General features: G+C 56.9%; 1 protein-coding gene across 1 annotated transcript in view; it reads right to left on the reverse strand.

Moving 5' to 3' along the window:
- Positions 1–14667, reverse strand: part of CACNG4 (calcium channel, voltage-dependent, gamma subunit 4) — an 86251-nt gene that overhangs the window by 52530 nt on the left and 19054 nt on the right. Inside the window, exons 2-5 of the mRNA XM_010856472.1 lie at positions 9544–9649; positions 9419–9459; positions 6762–6870; positions 5803–5921 (exon numbers count right to left, since the gene is read on the reverse strand). Of these exons, the coding sequence (XP_010854774.1) occupies positions 5803–5921; positions 6762–6870; positions 9419–9459; positions 9544–9649 (375 nt within the window). The remainder of the gene's footprint in view (positions 1–5802; positions 5922–6761; positions 6871–9418; positions 9460–9543; positions 9650–14667) is intronic.

The following is a 14667-nucleotide window of genomic DNA, read 5'->3' on the forward strand; positions in this document are numbered from 1 at the left end:
GCCTCTCTCTCCAGCTCATTCACATCCCGAGAGCTAAGGGAGCCACTGTCCGGTCCCCAGGAGGAGCGCGGGGAACCGGCGTTGCCAGCCTCCCGGCTTTCCCAGCCCAGGACACCCCATCTTCCTTAAATGGCCCTGGGGACTCTTTAATAGTGGGGGGTGTGTGCGCGCGCTCCTGTATCCGCCGCTTCGCATGCACATATCGGCGCCTTTACCTGGCGATGAATGTACAGGCGTGAGCGCGGGAGTGGGAGAGTTCAGGTCAGATTTCCAGAAGCACCAGATGTGGGTCGCGGCCGGGAGACGTGTTCCAGGCCAAGCCAGGCCCCCGCCCCCCTCCCCCACCAGGTGGCTCCTGCACCCAGTGGGCAGGGTCTGGAGGACCCGACTCCAGGGCTGAGGCAGAAGGGAGGTGGCAGCCGGAGGTCCTGCCGGAGGGACACCAGGTCCCTGTTTGAGGCCGGATGGGGCGGCCGTGGTGAAAGCTGCGTGACCCCCGCCGTTGGTTTCTGACGGTCCTTTACTGCCAGTCCAGAGGGCCCCGTTTGTGCTGGATTCAAACATCTCCACCCACCGCTGGCTCCCTCTCTCCCCAGCTCCCCCTTCAATACCTTTATTTCTTTTTTCCCTTTCACTCTACTCGAGCTTAACTGGCTTTCCTCACCTCCTCCCTTTATTGCCAGCCTCTGCCTCAGGCCCTGCTGACTTCACTTAATTGCCTTAGCTGCTGGCAGGATTCCAACCTGGACAAGCTCCCTTCTCCAGAACCCGCAAAGCTCCTCCTCCATTAAGACCCAGGTCGGAACTCTTCCCTCCAGGAAGCCCTTGGGGGCCAGCATCTGAATGTCCAACCTGCCTCTGCTTCCTTCCCTCCCAGAGCCCATGTGGTTCTCTTCGCTGCCCCGCATCCTGTGGGAAGCAGCATCCTGTGGGAAGCAGCCCTGGACCCCAGGAAGGTCTATGGAGAGCCGCTCTCTTCCTGGAAGATGCAGATTTCACCCTCTTTTTCCACTTTCCGTGGCCCCTACGACCCAAAGAAAGTTAATTACCCCATGCTGGAATTACTGGTCTCTCTTCCATGAGACTATGAGCCTTTCCCAAGTCTGAGATTCATGAGACGTGTTTAATCAAGAAATATTTCCTGCCCCCTGGAAAATGACATTCTAATTGGGGAAAATAGAGCATGTAAATAATAGGAGGAAATTCCAAGATGAGACTGGCTGCGTTAATTACCATTTGTCGGTCCCTTCTCTGCCTTTGGGTGTTTGACTTCTTCCAAGTCTCAGAGGACAAGAATCATCTATGTGTATTTCACTTTCACCCACCTGCCACCTGTGCCCAGGGTGTGTGTGAAGGTGTGCGCTAGGTGTGGGACGGCTTGCTCTGGGCCAGAAGAGGGTTACCGACCTGTCCCTAACACCCACAAGGATAATTGCTGGTTCTCGTCTCAGAAGCTCCCAGACATGTGGGTCTCAAGACTCTCTTTTCTTCTTCTTTCTCTTCTCTCTCTCTCTCTCTCTTTTTTTTTTTTAAAGCAGCAAATCTTTGCTTCAAATTAAATCTTCAAACAGAAAAGTAAAGGAAAGTGAAAGTCACTCAGTTGTGTCCAACTCTTTGCAACCCCACAGACTATACAGTCCATGGAATTCTCCAGGCCAGAAGACTGGAATGGGGAGCCGTTCAGAACCTGCTCCAGGGGATCTTCCCAACCCAGGGATCGAACCCAGGTCTCCCACATTGCAGGTGGATTCTTCACTGTTTGAGCCACAAGGGAAGCCCAAGAATACTGGAATGGGTAGCCTATCCCTTCTCCAGTGGATCTTCCCAACCCAGGAATTGAACTGGGGTCTCCTGCATCGCAGGCGGATCCTTTACCAGCTGAGCTGTCAGGGAAGCCCATCCCAGTGTAAACAAGCCAGTTCTCGCATCAGTTAGCCCTGCGGGTAAGAGCTGGCATTGCTGTTGCTGAATGGGGGACCCACCCACACCCCCTGCAGCCCCCAAAGAAGCCCTGTGGGTGCAGGCGTCCAGGGACGCGGTGTGACTGGAAACTGACACCCTCGGTCACGTGCTGGGTCACTCAGCTTCAGCTCCTGTGTTCCATTCTTCCTGCAGCCTTCCTCTGGGGACTTCGTGAGGAATGAATGAAAGAGAGAGAAACGGATCTGACCTGTGGGGGGCGGTGAGTGGGGTGATTCGCTTTCCCTAGTGTCCCCCTAGGTCAAAGGTGGGGGGATGGGTGGGGGGGCCTTCTCCAACCCGGCGACCTCTGGGTTAGTCCCATGGAGACAGAACTCCTTGTCCCTCGGAGCCCGGACACACCAGCTCCTACCCTGCCACCCTCAGAGGAATGTATGAAGAGGTGAGAAAGTACTGGTCTAGGAGCCAAGACCGCCGCCAGCAGGGCGACCTTGGTGGCCGGGGCCGCGGGGAGGAAGGCATGGCTCCGTCCTCCTTTCAGAGCTGTTTTAGGATCAAATAAAGAGCCTCGCCCACCGCGTCCACTTAGCGACCCTTCACAGCATCAGTAGTGGTGTTCCCCTCCCTGCCTTTCTTGGTGACCACCAAGGACATCACTTAACTCCTCTGTGTCTCAAATTCCCACGGTCTCAGATGGTGGATAATAGTGAGACTAACAGAAAATGTAAACTGCAGCCCTAGACGGTGACCTCCCTGAGGCCTCATGCCTTGGAAGATCCGGCTCAGACCCTGATGACCTCAAGGCCAGAGTTTCCCAAGAACATGAAGCGGCCTCTTTGTTCTTGTCGAGGGTTGCTTGACTGTTATTTTTGCCTGTTAATTCACTCGAGGGGTGTGGACTCCAGCGGGGGCTTGGCGGTTCGCCTTTCTATCCGTGGACACCCAGCTGTCAAACCTGCTTTGCCCGGAGATTGCAAGGGTGTAGACTGTGGAGTCAAATAAGGACTTGACCGCTGGCAAAGGGAGCAGGAGCAAACTCAAGACTGCCGAGACCGTTCATCATGCCTGGGTGAGCACAATTTAAATCTGGAAATTTCTGCTCAGCCGGATTAGAGAGCTCTAAATGGCAGTATTTAACTCCTGCCTGCGGTCCCTGGAGCTTCTCCCAAGTGACATTTCCAGATCTGAGGGGGACATGTCCTCCAGTTGCTGGGGAGGAGGCTCTGGACCGACCTTGTTCTAGAGAGGCTGGGTGCTTGGCGTCTTCCCTGGGGAGCTGCGCGGGATGCGTTTTCCTGTGGGGGAGGGGGAACAAGTCATCATACCTGTTGTGACTTCTCTGGACAGCCAAGCAGGTGGAGGGGCGTGCAGACCCCCCGCCAAAGCTGTCTTTTCCAACATAGAGTGGTGCCTTTCCCCTTAGCAGATCATTTGGGTAGTCCCACAATTCTTCAAGTCTTCAGGAAATCAACCCTTAATATTCACTGGAGGGACTGATTGCTGAAACTGAAGCTCCAGTACTCTGGCCACGTGGCTAGAAGAACTGACTCATTGGAAAAGACCCTGATGCTGGGAAAGATTGAAGGGCAGGAGGAGAAGGGGATGACAGAGGATGAGATGGTTGGATGGTATCACTGACTCAATGGACTTGAGTTTGAATAAACTCTGGGAGACAGTGAAGGACAGGGAAGCCTGGCGTGCTGCAGTCCATGGGGTCGCAAAGAGTCAGACATGACTGAGTGACTGAACAACAACTACACAATTCTTCACTGTACTTTGTTCGTGAAGACAAAGTTTTAATGACCTCAGGACCGGCTGATAAAGCCACCTCCAGGGTGATGTAGCCAGGCAGCGCCCTAGGAGAGGAATACAGCAGTGGGCAGCTCCCTGCCTGTAAGGTGCCCGTCTGAGCTGGAGGAGGCTGCACGGGCAGTCGTAGGCAGAGGACAGGCAGCAGGAAAGGAGGTGCCCTCGGCGGCTGGTCTGCAGAAGTGGCTCCGAAAGCCTTTCTCAAAGGCTTTGTTCTCCCCCTTTGTCCTCCAGAAATAATGACCTTGTGTGGCAGCTTTTTGTAATGTTTCATTTCCATGCCCCAACCGATGGTTCAGCTGATTTCCCAAGGCTTAATGGGGGGATTTGGGGAGCCTGGGAGATACCGTGAATGAATAGACATAAAGAGTGGTATTGCGTTTTCATAGCAAAGGGTTGGGGATGAGTCTTAGAAGGTTCCGTGGCTCGGCTCAGTGTGGAGGCTTATTGGCAGCCCATCCGATCTGCTTGGATCCTAGAAGAATGCCTCCAGATCCGCGTCCCACAGCCTCCCCGCCGTCAGATCAGGCGCTCGGCAAGGGTGACGTTTTCATTTTCTTCAGTATGTCAGCAAGATCCTTTGACAGAGAGGGCAGAGGAGAAAATGGTACTTGGCTTTATGTATTCAGGTTCACCCCCACTTCATTTGCTGATCGCGTCTATCCCAGGCGCGGTGACTGGAGCCGGGCACCTCCCTCCACAGCGGAGCAGTGGGCACGTCGCTGTCTCCACACTAGCTGCCCTAAGAGTGCAGAGGGCAGGAAGCTGCCCTCCATATGCTGGTTCTGATGTGGGCGTCAGTTCACTTAATCACGGCAACTGTGGAAGGCAGATCTTTACCCCGTTATGCAGAAGATAAGCCTCCAGCTAAACAGAGAGTCAGCGACCCAGCTGGGCTTTGAACTGGCTCCGCCTGGGGTGTGGCCAGGCTCTGTCAGCTACTTACTGCACCCCAGCCGGAGGGGTTTCCAAAGCCCTCTGGGCACGTCTGCTTCCTCCCACCTCCTTCCTGTAGTTATCCAGATGAAATCAGGTTCAAAGTCACAGCAGTGTGGAGCGGTGAAGAAAGGCCTGCCCCTTGCAGCCCAGGTGGGGTGAAGACGACTCTGCATTTCCCGGGAAGGTGGGCGCTGAGCTGGACTGACAGCAGGTGATGGAAGCCACCAGCCCCAGGGGCCCCCGTCTGCCTCTTCCTTCCCGCTGCTGCCCCCGACTCCAGATGCTCACTGGTGCTGGCCAGAGCAGAGGGCAGGGGCCACCCCTGGGGTGGGGCCCGTGGCTTCTCTGAGCCAGCTCCGGCGCTGGGCTGCCACCCTCCTGGGCATGCGGGCTTATTCAAACCTGTGTGTCTTCAAACTAGATACCATAAGGCAGTCTCTTCTCACCAGAATCTATTCAGGAACCAGCCCCATGGATCAGCATGTCGACACTAACAAGCAGAACCTGTTGGGACCCAGTCCCATGGATCAGCATGTTGATACGAACAACCAGAACCTGTTGGGACCCAGCCCCATGGATCAGCACTTCAATACTAACAAGCTGACTTGGCCAAAGCTTCCAGCCCAGCACGCTGACAGTTAGCCAGTTATTCTGAGAACATTCTTTTCAAAACACTCGACAAACAGGCTGAGAGATTCCTTTGTCCGCAGCCAGCCTCTGAAACTGAGCTGAAGCTCAAAGGGTTGAGAAGAACTCCAAGGAGGGTATGAGAGGAGGAGCAGGAGGCGGAAACCTTTGTGAATGTGGGTGGGGAAGATGGTCAGTGACAGCGAATTTTGCTGCGAACATGGATCATTTGTGCTTTTATCAAAGCACAGCTTTTAATTCCTAAAATATAACAGCCTTGTGCGGGAGCTCGAAGAAAAGGCAGCTTTTCCTGCAGAACTTTGCTGTCGAGCGCCTGCAGCGGAATGGAAACCGTGGTGCCGAGTCGGTCGGGCTACTTTCCCCTCCTGACGCCACCTGCCTTTCATCTGCTTCCTGCAGCTCCGGGCTGCCTGCCGGGGTCGGAGCTGTGGCCACTCTCGGGCCCTTGGAGCTGCGCTTGCCCCTGTGTGGGTGAACTTGTTTTACCCCGTGCACCTCTTTGTGAATCATGGAAATCAATCGAATGTAGTGCTCTGCCTCCTGATGGCGATTCCCACTGTCTTTGGTAGGGGTCTCTGCTGTCTTTTTCTCCAAGGCCTCTTCCTCTGAAGAGGGAAGGGGAGGTTGGTGGAGTCGGGTCACTGAAGGTTTCCAGTCCTGCTCTGCCATCTGCAGCGATATGGCCTGGGGCTGGTGGCCGCCCCTCTCTGGGGCTTGGTAAAATGGGGAGCCAGGCCTCTGCCTCGCGGGCTTGTTGCTCCGATTAAAGAAGCCAGATCACGGCATTGACACAATGCGGCCAGAGGCTAGGCTTTCCTCAGCTTCCTAAGCACCAGGCTTGGTCCTTAGCTTGTATTAATGCATCTGAGCTTCTCCATAACACTTTGAAATAGGTTGTGGTGGGTCTCATCTCACCACAGCGGTGGCAGAGGCTCGTAGGAGGGAGAGCATCCCGTTTGGGCTGCACAGGATGGAGCCCTTTGCTGTACCGCGCGCTCAGGCTCTGAAGCCTGCGCTTATAATTTTGACCCAAATATGTCCTGTTAAATGGTGGCTTTACCTTGTTTGTCAATACTCCCTAAAAATCTGGTTTAAGTCCCTCCATAGCACCATCAACAATCGCGGACCTCACCAGACTTACATGCTGTTTGTGATGTAGACCATCACCCACGAATGTGTCCAACCCAGAAACGCTGGAGGTTCCTCAGTGGGACTCTGCAGGAACCTCTGAATGTGGATTCTGTCCCCATAGGAACCTCTGTGCGTGGGTCTCCCGGGTGACAAAGACAGTGTTAAAATCGCTGCTGTCCTGGACTTCCCTGGTGTCCAGTGGTTAAGACTCTGCGCACCTCCTGCAGGGCACATGGGTTTGATCCCTGGTCCTGGGAGGTCCGGCATGCTGTGCTGTGCAGCCAAAAACAGTCCTTGCTGTCCTTTGCCAGAACCCTTGGAGATCTCGTGGCCAGAGCACCGGGCTGGTGCCGGAACAGCCCTGAGGTTAGCGCTCCTCCGCTGCTGTGCGGCACCGAGCAGCTCCTCCTCGTTCAGCTGCCGCTGGAGACGAGTCAGGGGCCCCGCTGACCCGGGCCGGGGGGGGGCGGGGGTGACCTCAGCAGAGTCACTGCTAGATGCAGATGACATGAGCTATGAAGTAACATTTGTCGTGTGGGTGCACGAGGCAGCCGGGCCTCTGGGGTCCTCTGGAAGTGGTCTGAAGACTCTCTGGGGTCTTGGGTGTGTCCGCCCAGTAGTAGCTGCTCCTTGGCTCAAGGGCCGTGCCCTCAGGGACCCCTCTGTCCCGCCCTGGCAGTAGAGCGAATTCGCAGGCACTCTCTTCTGCCTCCTCACTCACTGGATCTGATACCAGACCATTTCCACACAAACAGAGGATGGAAAATGAGTGGACTTCCTAGAGGGGCTGTTTCCAATGCTCTGAGCTTTTACAATTCAGGGACGTGTCTTCTTTGGGCTTGTGCTGAGCCTGCAGGGAGTGCTGTCACTTGGGTCACCTTGGGGGCAGTGCCGCTGGGTGGCAGAGTTGCCCACTCGCGGCCTCGAGCCCAGGGCAGGTCTGCAGGAAGATGCCCTGTGCCTCTCACCCCTGACCTGCTGCCTTGCTGGGCTCCTCTGTGTGTTCAACAGTCTCTATCCCACAAGGCGGGTTCATGATGGACGAGGGTGAACACAAGCTCTAACTTACTGAGCAATTAATCTGCTGGGCACTTTGCAACAGGAAAGACGTTGTCATCCCCATTCTATGGATGATGAAACCGAGGCTTCAGGTAACTTATTTAAGGTCAAAGCTAGCAGATAGGAGAGCTGAGTCCTGGTCTAGGATTGGGACTCCAAGGAACTTGTTCTTCCTGCAGCGCAGAAATTTTCAACTCTGAACACCCTTGACAGTGGCCTAGGGGGACTTTAGAAGCGTCCTAGGGCCTAGGGACTTTAGGCCCTGACCCCTCTGGGTGCGCTCTGGGCATCATGTTTTTCAAGCTACCAAGGGATTCCTAATACACAGGCGGGCAAAGGATCAGGGCACAGGGCCAGGATAGCTTTGGACCCAAGTCCTCCTGGAAAGCACTTGATTCCCAGCTGAATTCGCCACTGGCACCTGCAGCCTGGCTCGGTCTCTGGTAACTCACAGGGAATGACGGGGGCAGTCCTGGCATCAGCTGAGCCGGCTGTGCCCTGGGGTCAGCAGGGCAGGCAGCTGTCCGTCGGGTGTGATCTGAGAGATTCTAGGAGGCGCCCCTCTGCCCAGGGTGGGTCACACTGTCCTGCCTTTGCCTGCCTTTCCACCTGGCAGGTGGGAGAACAGGGGAGCTGTGGCTCTGACTCCAGAAGGCCCTTCAATGGGAGGGCCTGGGGACATGGGGACTGAGCCAGCTCCCTCCCCTCCAGCATCCTGCTGGTCCCCACCCCACCTGCCCGGTTTACCTGGGAGAGAGGAGGGGCTCTGCCAGCAGTCAGAGGGCTTGAAGGGTGAGAAACAAAGGGGGGCTCCCACAGGGGCTGGGGACCCCACGATGCCTCGGGGCCCCCACGGGGGCTCAGGGCTCACATGGGGTTTGGGGGACCCCACGATGCCTCAGGGCTCCCACGGGGGCTCAGGTCTCCCACAGGGGCTGGGGGGCCCCACAATGCCTCGGGGCTCCCATGGGGACTCAGGGCTCACATGGGGGTTGGGGGGCCCCACGATGTCTCAGGCTCCCACGGGGGCTCAGGGCTCACATGGGGGCTGGGGACCCCACGATGCCTCGGGGCTCCCACGGGGGCTCAGTGTTGTGGGAATCAAGAGGTGGACAGGCCCCGCTCTCGGGGAGCTTGGACCCTCCACGCCTGGCTGGGGGCCACCGCCCTGGGCTCCTCCTCCGTCTGCCTCGGCTGGTTCCCAGCAAGCTGCCCGCTGCACTTGCCAATGGAGCCAGATGCTGCTTTGGGGAAAATACCTTCTGGAGTTTGTTGTCTGAGCCCTCCCAGCCGACACCCACGGTAGAGAAGATGTGTCAGGATAAATGGAAAATCTCTTCATAAATATTTGGAAAAAAGCAAAAGGGAAAAGGAAAGAAGAACTAACTGTCTGGGATGCCTTTGGGGGCATCTTGGTGATGGCCATGGACAGATGAGGAAGGCAGGTCACCAACATTTGTCACCTTGTAGGAGGCCCCAGTGGGAGCCGCCAGGGCCGGGCCCGGTTTGGGCTGTGGGCACTGAGGGGCCTTGGCTCTGGGGAGAGGCCAAGCCTGCCTGGGTCACCAGCAGAAGCCGTGGAGCTCATGTGGTGCCAAGCTGCCACTTCTCCATGATGTATAATCGTGTCTCTGAACTCAGCTGCCTTGGGACTTCACTACAAGTGGAGCACAGGCTGAAGTGGCTTCAGGGGCGCCCCTGGGAGGAGAGTGGAGAGGCCCCGGGGGCCAAGACACTGAAGGTGGAGCTGGCGCTGGAGCAGAGGGGGTGCAGCATGGCCGAGCCGACTCGGAGACGGGCTCCACCGCCCGGAAGGCTCAGCCGAGGGGACAGAGTGGGCAGCGTCCTCCTCAGGCCAGGCCTCCCCAGTGACAGGGGCCCTTCCCAGGTCTGGAGACCCCCTTGGCCTCACCCCTGGGCAGCCCAGTTCCAGCCACACTGGCCCGCGCATCCCTGGAAACAGAAGCTGCTGCTCAGGTCCTCCTGTCCTTGGGCTCTTCACATGCCCTCTTGCTGCCCTCTGGCAGCATCACTTACCCGATGCAGGGGCCTGGCTCCCTTCGTCTCGGATCACAGGGGACGGATTCTTCACACTGGAGGGAAGGACGGTCCGAGGGGGCAGCCACCGGGCTGGGCAGGGTCCCTGGAAGACAAAATGCTGGGAGAGCGTTCTTAGGAGCAGGTGGGTTCCTAAACTTAAGTGTGTTATTCAGTTGCTCAGTCGTGTCCAACTCTTTGTGACTCCATGGGTTGCAGCATGCCAGGCTTCCCTGTCCTTCGCCATCTCCTGGAGTTTGCTCAAACTCATTTCCATTGACTTGGTGATGCCATCTGGCCATCTCATCCTCTAAGTGTTGGTGCCTGTAATTAACTTGGACGCGCGTGGGGTCCTCTGCCTGGAGGCTGGGCAGATGCTATCCCCTCATAGTGGACGATGTTCTTTAGGTTCCACAGTTGGTGCCGTCACGACAGGTGAGGACCTTGCACACATCGGAAGAGGAGTGAGGAGGCTGCAGCGGACAGGGCAGGTGTGATGAGATGTCTGTCCCCAGCATGCAGATGTGTATACGTAGCAGATACGGAGGATGCAGACGTGTATACTCACCAGATATGGAGGATGCAGACGTGTATACGCAGCAGGTACGGAGGATATAGACGCATATAGACATATATACTCAGCAAATAGAGAGGATGTAGATGTATATACACCCCAGAGGAGAGACCCTGTGGAAACTGGCTCACAAACACAGAGGCCAGGCAGTCCCACCATGTGCCTTGTGTAAGCTGAGAACCAGGAAAGCTGGTGATGAAAACCTGTCTGAGCCCAAAGGTCCAAGAAGCAGGAGCTCTGACGTCTGAGGGCGGGAGACGGTGTCCAGCTCAGCAAGAGAGAAGGAGGACTCATCCTTTCCCACCTCCTGTTCTACTCAGACCCCCGGCGGACCGGACGCTGCCCCCACTCTGACAAGTGTGAATGTCCTTCACTTGCTTCCTGACAAGTGCATTCCTCTCTGGGAAAACACCCTCCCAGACAGCCTGAGAGCGTCTAACTAGCTGGCTGGGCATCCCTCAGCCCAGCCAAGGTGATGCAGAGAACTCACCACCATAGCCTGTCTCTTCCTTGGAGGGCAGGTGTTGGAACAATTAGCCACTTCTGGAAGGAGGCCTGGAGGCTGGGTCCAGAGCCAGCGGAAGAGTGGCTGCAGCCACTGCTGAACATGAAGTCTCCCCGATGAGTCAAATTCTCTCCGGTGTATTGACTGCGAGTCAGTCCTACCAGACAGAAATGCTGGTTTCTAAAACATCGCTTTAGAGAAATTGACGGTGAATTAAAAACCAACTGAAAATGAGGCTGGTTGAGAAGCAAAGGCTTTGGTTGTTGGTTCTTCTATCAGCCAACTGCATTCCCCAGGGTCTCCCCGGTGTCTGCCCCGGGACTGGTGGTATTAGATGACTGATTAGGCAGAGTAAGCGTGAGGTACTAACTCCTTGACTCAGGTGACAGATACAGTGGGTTGAATGGTGACCGCCCCCTCAAAAGAGATATGTCTGTGTTCTCACCCCTAGAACCCATGAAGGCAACAGGCGACCTTATGAGGAGAAAGGGTCTTTGCAGATGCAACCAAGGATCTGAGATGAGACGGTCCCAGAGAGGGGCAGGCCTTGGTTCGAGTCAAGTGTTCTTACCGGAGGACAGGTGGAGACAGCGGGGGCAGCCAGAGGGGTCTGGAAATGCCTTCGCGCCTCTGCTGGACACCCAGGTCCAGGTTTCCAAGCCTGGAGGTCGAGTGCTAATGCCGACCAGGCCCCTCACGCCGCAGCCTGCCCACTGCCCTGTGTCTCGCCCAGGTCTGTCCTCCTGCCGATGGCCACCCGGTCCCCCTTCCTGCCTCGGCCTCAGCAAGCTCTTGTCCAGCTCAATGCCGACACACACCTGGCTTGACCTCTGTCTAGAAAGTTCTTTCTTCTCCTGGTGGGTCTCGACTCTTGGTCTCAACTTCAGGGTCAGCTTCTCTGCGACGCCTGTCCGGACCCTCCGCCTGCAGTTGAGCGCTGTCTCCTTCCTCGCGCACCTTCTTCTCGGCTCCTGTAGCCAGCTCACTCAGTGACAGAGGGACAGACGCTTCGTCTCGGTTGTTTCCACACACGCACACGTGCACACACACCCAGCAAACCCCAGGAGGCATGTGGCCGTCTTTCTCTTGTTCGGATCTGACTCTCCACCGCACACAGGACCCGGCAGAGCTCCGGGTATTGACTGAAAGAAAAGGTAAAGGCTAGCCTCCCTGAGCCATGCAGGGACGGGAGAAGCAGAAAGGAGCCCGCAGTTACGGGCCGAGCTTCTCCCGGAACCCTACACGTTTGTTATCTCATGACGGCAGGCTTGGAAATGTAATTGCTTTGTTTTTCTCTCTCCTCCAAAAGCCTTGTTTTTAAACTGTTTTCCCTGTGGAGTAAGTATGTGCATTAACCCTTATGGCAGCAGAAGGGAAGAAGGGTTTGTGGGCTTAGAGCGAGCTTGCAGAAGTCAGACTCCCAGAAGGAGAAACTTCCTATCCAATGGAACATTGGATGAAAGTTAAAATGCACTTGCAGAAATAAATTTGTTGCTATAGCAACAGGTCCCGGTTCTGTAGAGGTGGCGGGGAGTCAGCTAACTTAACTTTGGTCTAGGCTTGAGAGAAGAAGCCGCCCAAGCAAAATTAGGGGCTGTGTTTTGAAGTGTCTCACGTCACTGGCATAAAATGATGTTTACACACCTGCCTGTGTAAATGATGTTTACACACCTTCCCCAGCCTGGCTGTCAGTCCCATTGCTTCCTTGGTTGGCTCCTGTAGGCAGCAGAATGTTCAGTGCCCGCCCAGCAAGGCTTCTGGCCCTCTCAGAGGGGTGCAGCTTAGCACACCTCCTGCCTTAAAATGCTCCCTGAAACTTGCGCTCTGAAGAGGCCCTGTGCCAGGCCCTTCGGTGATGAGTAACCAACTGCCAGAAGACTCTGCTGGTGAATTCAGATTTTCATCTATATAAGGTTTCCCAGGGTGGAATCCACCCACTTGCGCTGGGAGAGTTCATCGAAAGTGTCAGAGAAGGGAGTACAGAGGTGATTCTCTGCGTGCGTTTGGGGCGCGTGTGCTGGGGCAGCGATGGGCGGCGGGGCTGAGGCGGGCGGGCAGGTGCTCTCCACGGCCACGTGGACGGCGGGGCGCGGACGCTGGGGCACTGCAGCCCCTGTGAGTGGGCAGCCGGCCTAGGCGGTCTCCTCTGAGCAGATCATCTGTTGAGCACGTGAGTCCAGAGAAGCCCTTTTCAGCGACACACAGGCCCGAGCTGCGTGCGCTCTGCCTGCCGCGGGCCGCGGTCCACGAAGCCTGCAGGTTCATTTCACTCTTCGTCTTCGCTCGATGTGCGTTTGTCCAAGTCCCTCTGTGGGAGGCTCCGCAGAGGAGCCCACGTCCTCGTCTCTGCGACCTGTGAGTAAGCGCACACGTTACCACATGAAGGGAAAGCCCACGTCCTCATCTCTGGAACTGTGAGTAAGTGCACACCTCACCACGTGAGGGGGTTAAGGCTGCAGGTGGCATTAAGGCTGCTCCTCAGACACCCTCACACAGGGGGTGATCCTGGATTACTGGGGGACTCCAATGGAATCACAAGCATTCTTGAAAGCGTAAGAGGGAGGCAGAGAAGAGGTCAGAGCGACGTGCTGTGGAGGCTGGACCCGTCGCTGACTCTGAAGATGAAGGAAAGGGTGTGAGCACGGAGGGGCAACTCTGGAAGCTGGCTAGGGTGGGGAGCAGTGCCAGCCCAGGGTGTCTGGAGAGGACCACGGCCCTGCCCACACCTCAACTCTAGCCCAGGGCGCCCCCACAACTGTAGGACAGGAAATCCATGCTCTTTCAAGCCTTAGATGGTGGTCTGTTTGCAGCAGCCCTAAGGTGTGCGAAGGCCCAGGGCGGCACCAGGCTCTGGGGGCTAAGGAGGCATGTTCCCCACCAGTCACAGTCCAGAGTGGGCAGCCGGGCCCCTGGCGGGTGGATGGAAGGACTGGCTGGTGGGAGGGAGGTTGGCAGCCCGGACCTGGGAGGAGATGAGCCAGCAGGATGGGGGCTGGGGAGGCCCCGGACACACGCGGTTGGCCCAGTAGCCACGGCCTGGAGACCTCGGCACACAGGCTTGAGTCTCCTCCTGGGAGCTGCAAGGGAGTCTGAGAAAGTTTTGAGTGGGAAACAGACCCGATCAGAGAAATCAGGCAGAAGCAAAGCGAGTCAAAATCAGAGACAGTGGATCAAAAACGAAGCTTGTCAGTGTGCTGGGCCCAGCGGGCAGCCCGGCTCGGAGGCGGGTAGGCTGAGCGAGGCGACGCCCTGCCCCCCCACTCTTCCCAGCTGGCCTGGATCCCTGACCCATCTTGGGTGAGTCCCGGAGCCCCTCAGGTGGCCCGCTCCCCTCTCCTCCCCACACCGTCCTCAGCTCGACGGCCCCAAGGAGGGAAGGCAGTGGAGATGGAGCCGTGGTCACAGGCTGAGCGGGCCTGCCAGCCCTCCATAAATTAAACGTGAAGCGTAACAAGTGATTATTTAGGGCAGAGTTACCGTTATTTTCTAATATGAAAAAGCAGGGATGAAAGCTGGAATGGATGCCAGCCAGAATGAAGAAAGGAGTTCCGTTCATCTGCTGCTGACAAAGCGGTCCCTGTGGAGGGCTGCCTCTGGCCATGCCAGGCTGCACTGGCTCTGGGGGGGCACGCCCCTGGGCTGGGGGCTGCTGGGGGCCGGACTTTGTCCTCTGCGGGCTGGGCGGGTGGCAGCCCCGGCTGCTTGGGGGGTGGACTGGGCTCTGGTCCCACGTGGCAGCCAGAAGGGCAAGGGGGAGGTCAGCGGAGGACCTGGGAGGCTGGGGTCAAGTGCAGACTCTCGGTTTCTTGTCCGTGGCCAAAGCCCTGGGGCCCATGGCGGGGCTTCAAGGAGGAGCCGGAATTCCCTCCTCCTGTGACTGAGCCTTGGAGAAGGCAATGGCACCCCACTCCAGTGGTCTTGCCTGGGAAATACCATGGACAGAGGAGCCTGGTGGGCTACAGTCCATGGGGTCTCGAAGAGTCAGACACGACTGAGCGACTTCACTTTCACTTTTCACTTTCATGCAGTGGAGAAGGAAATGGCA

This window comes from Bison bison, unplaced genomic scaffold (genome assembly GCF_000754665.1).
Source record: "Bison bison bison isolate TAMUID 2011002044 unplaced genomic scaffold, Bison_UMD1.0 scf7180017864371, whole genome shotgun sequence".
Taxonomy (NCBI): domain Eukaryota; kingdom Metazoa; phylum Chordata; class Mammalia; order Artiodactyla; family Bovidae; genus Bison; species Bison bison.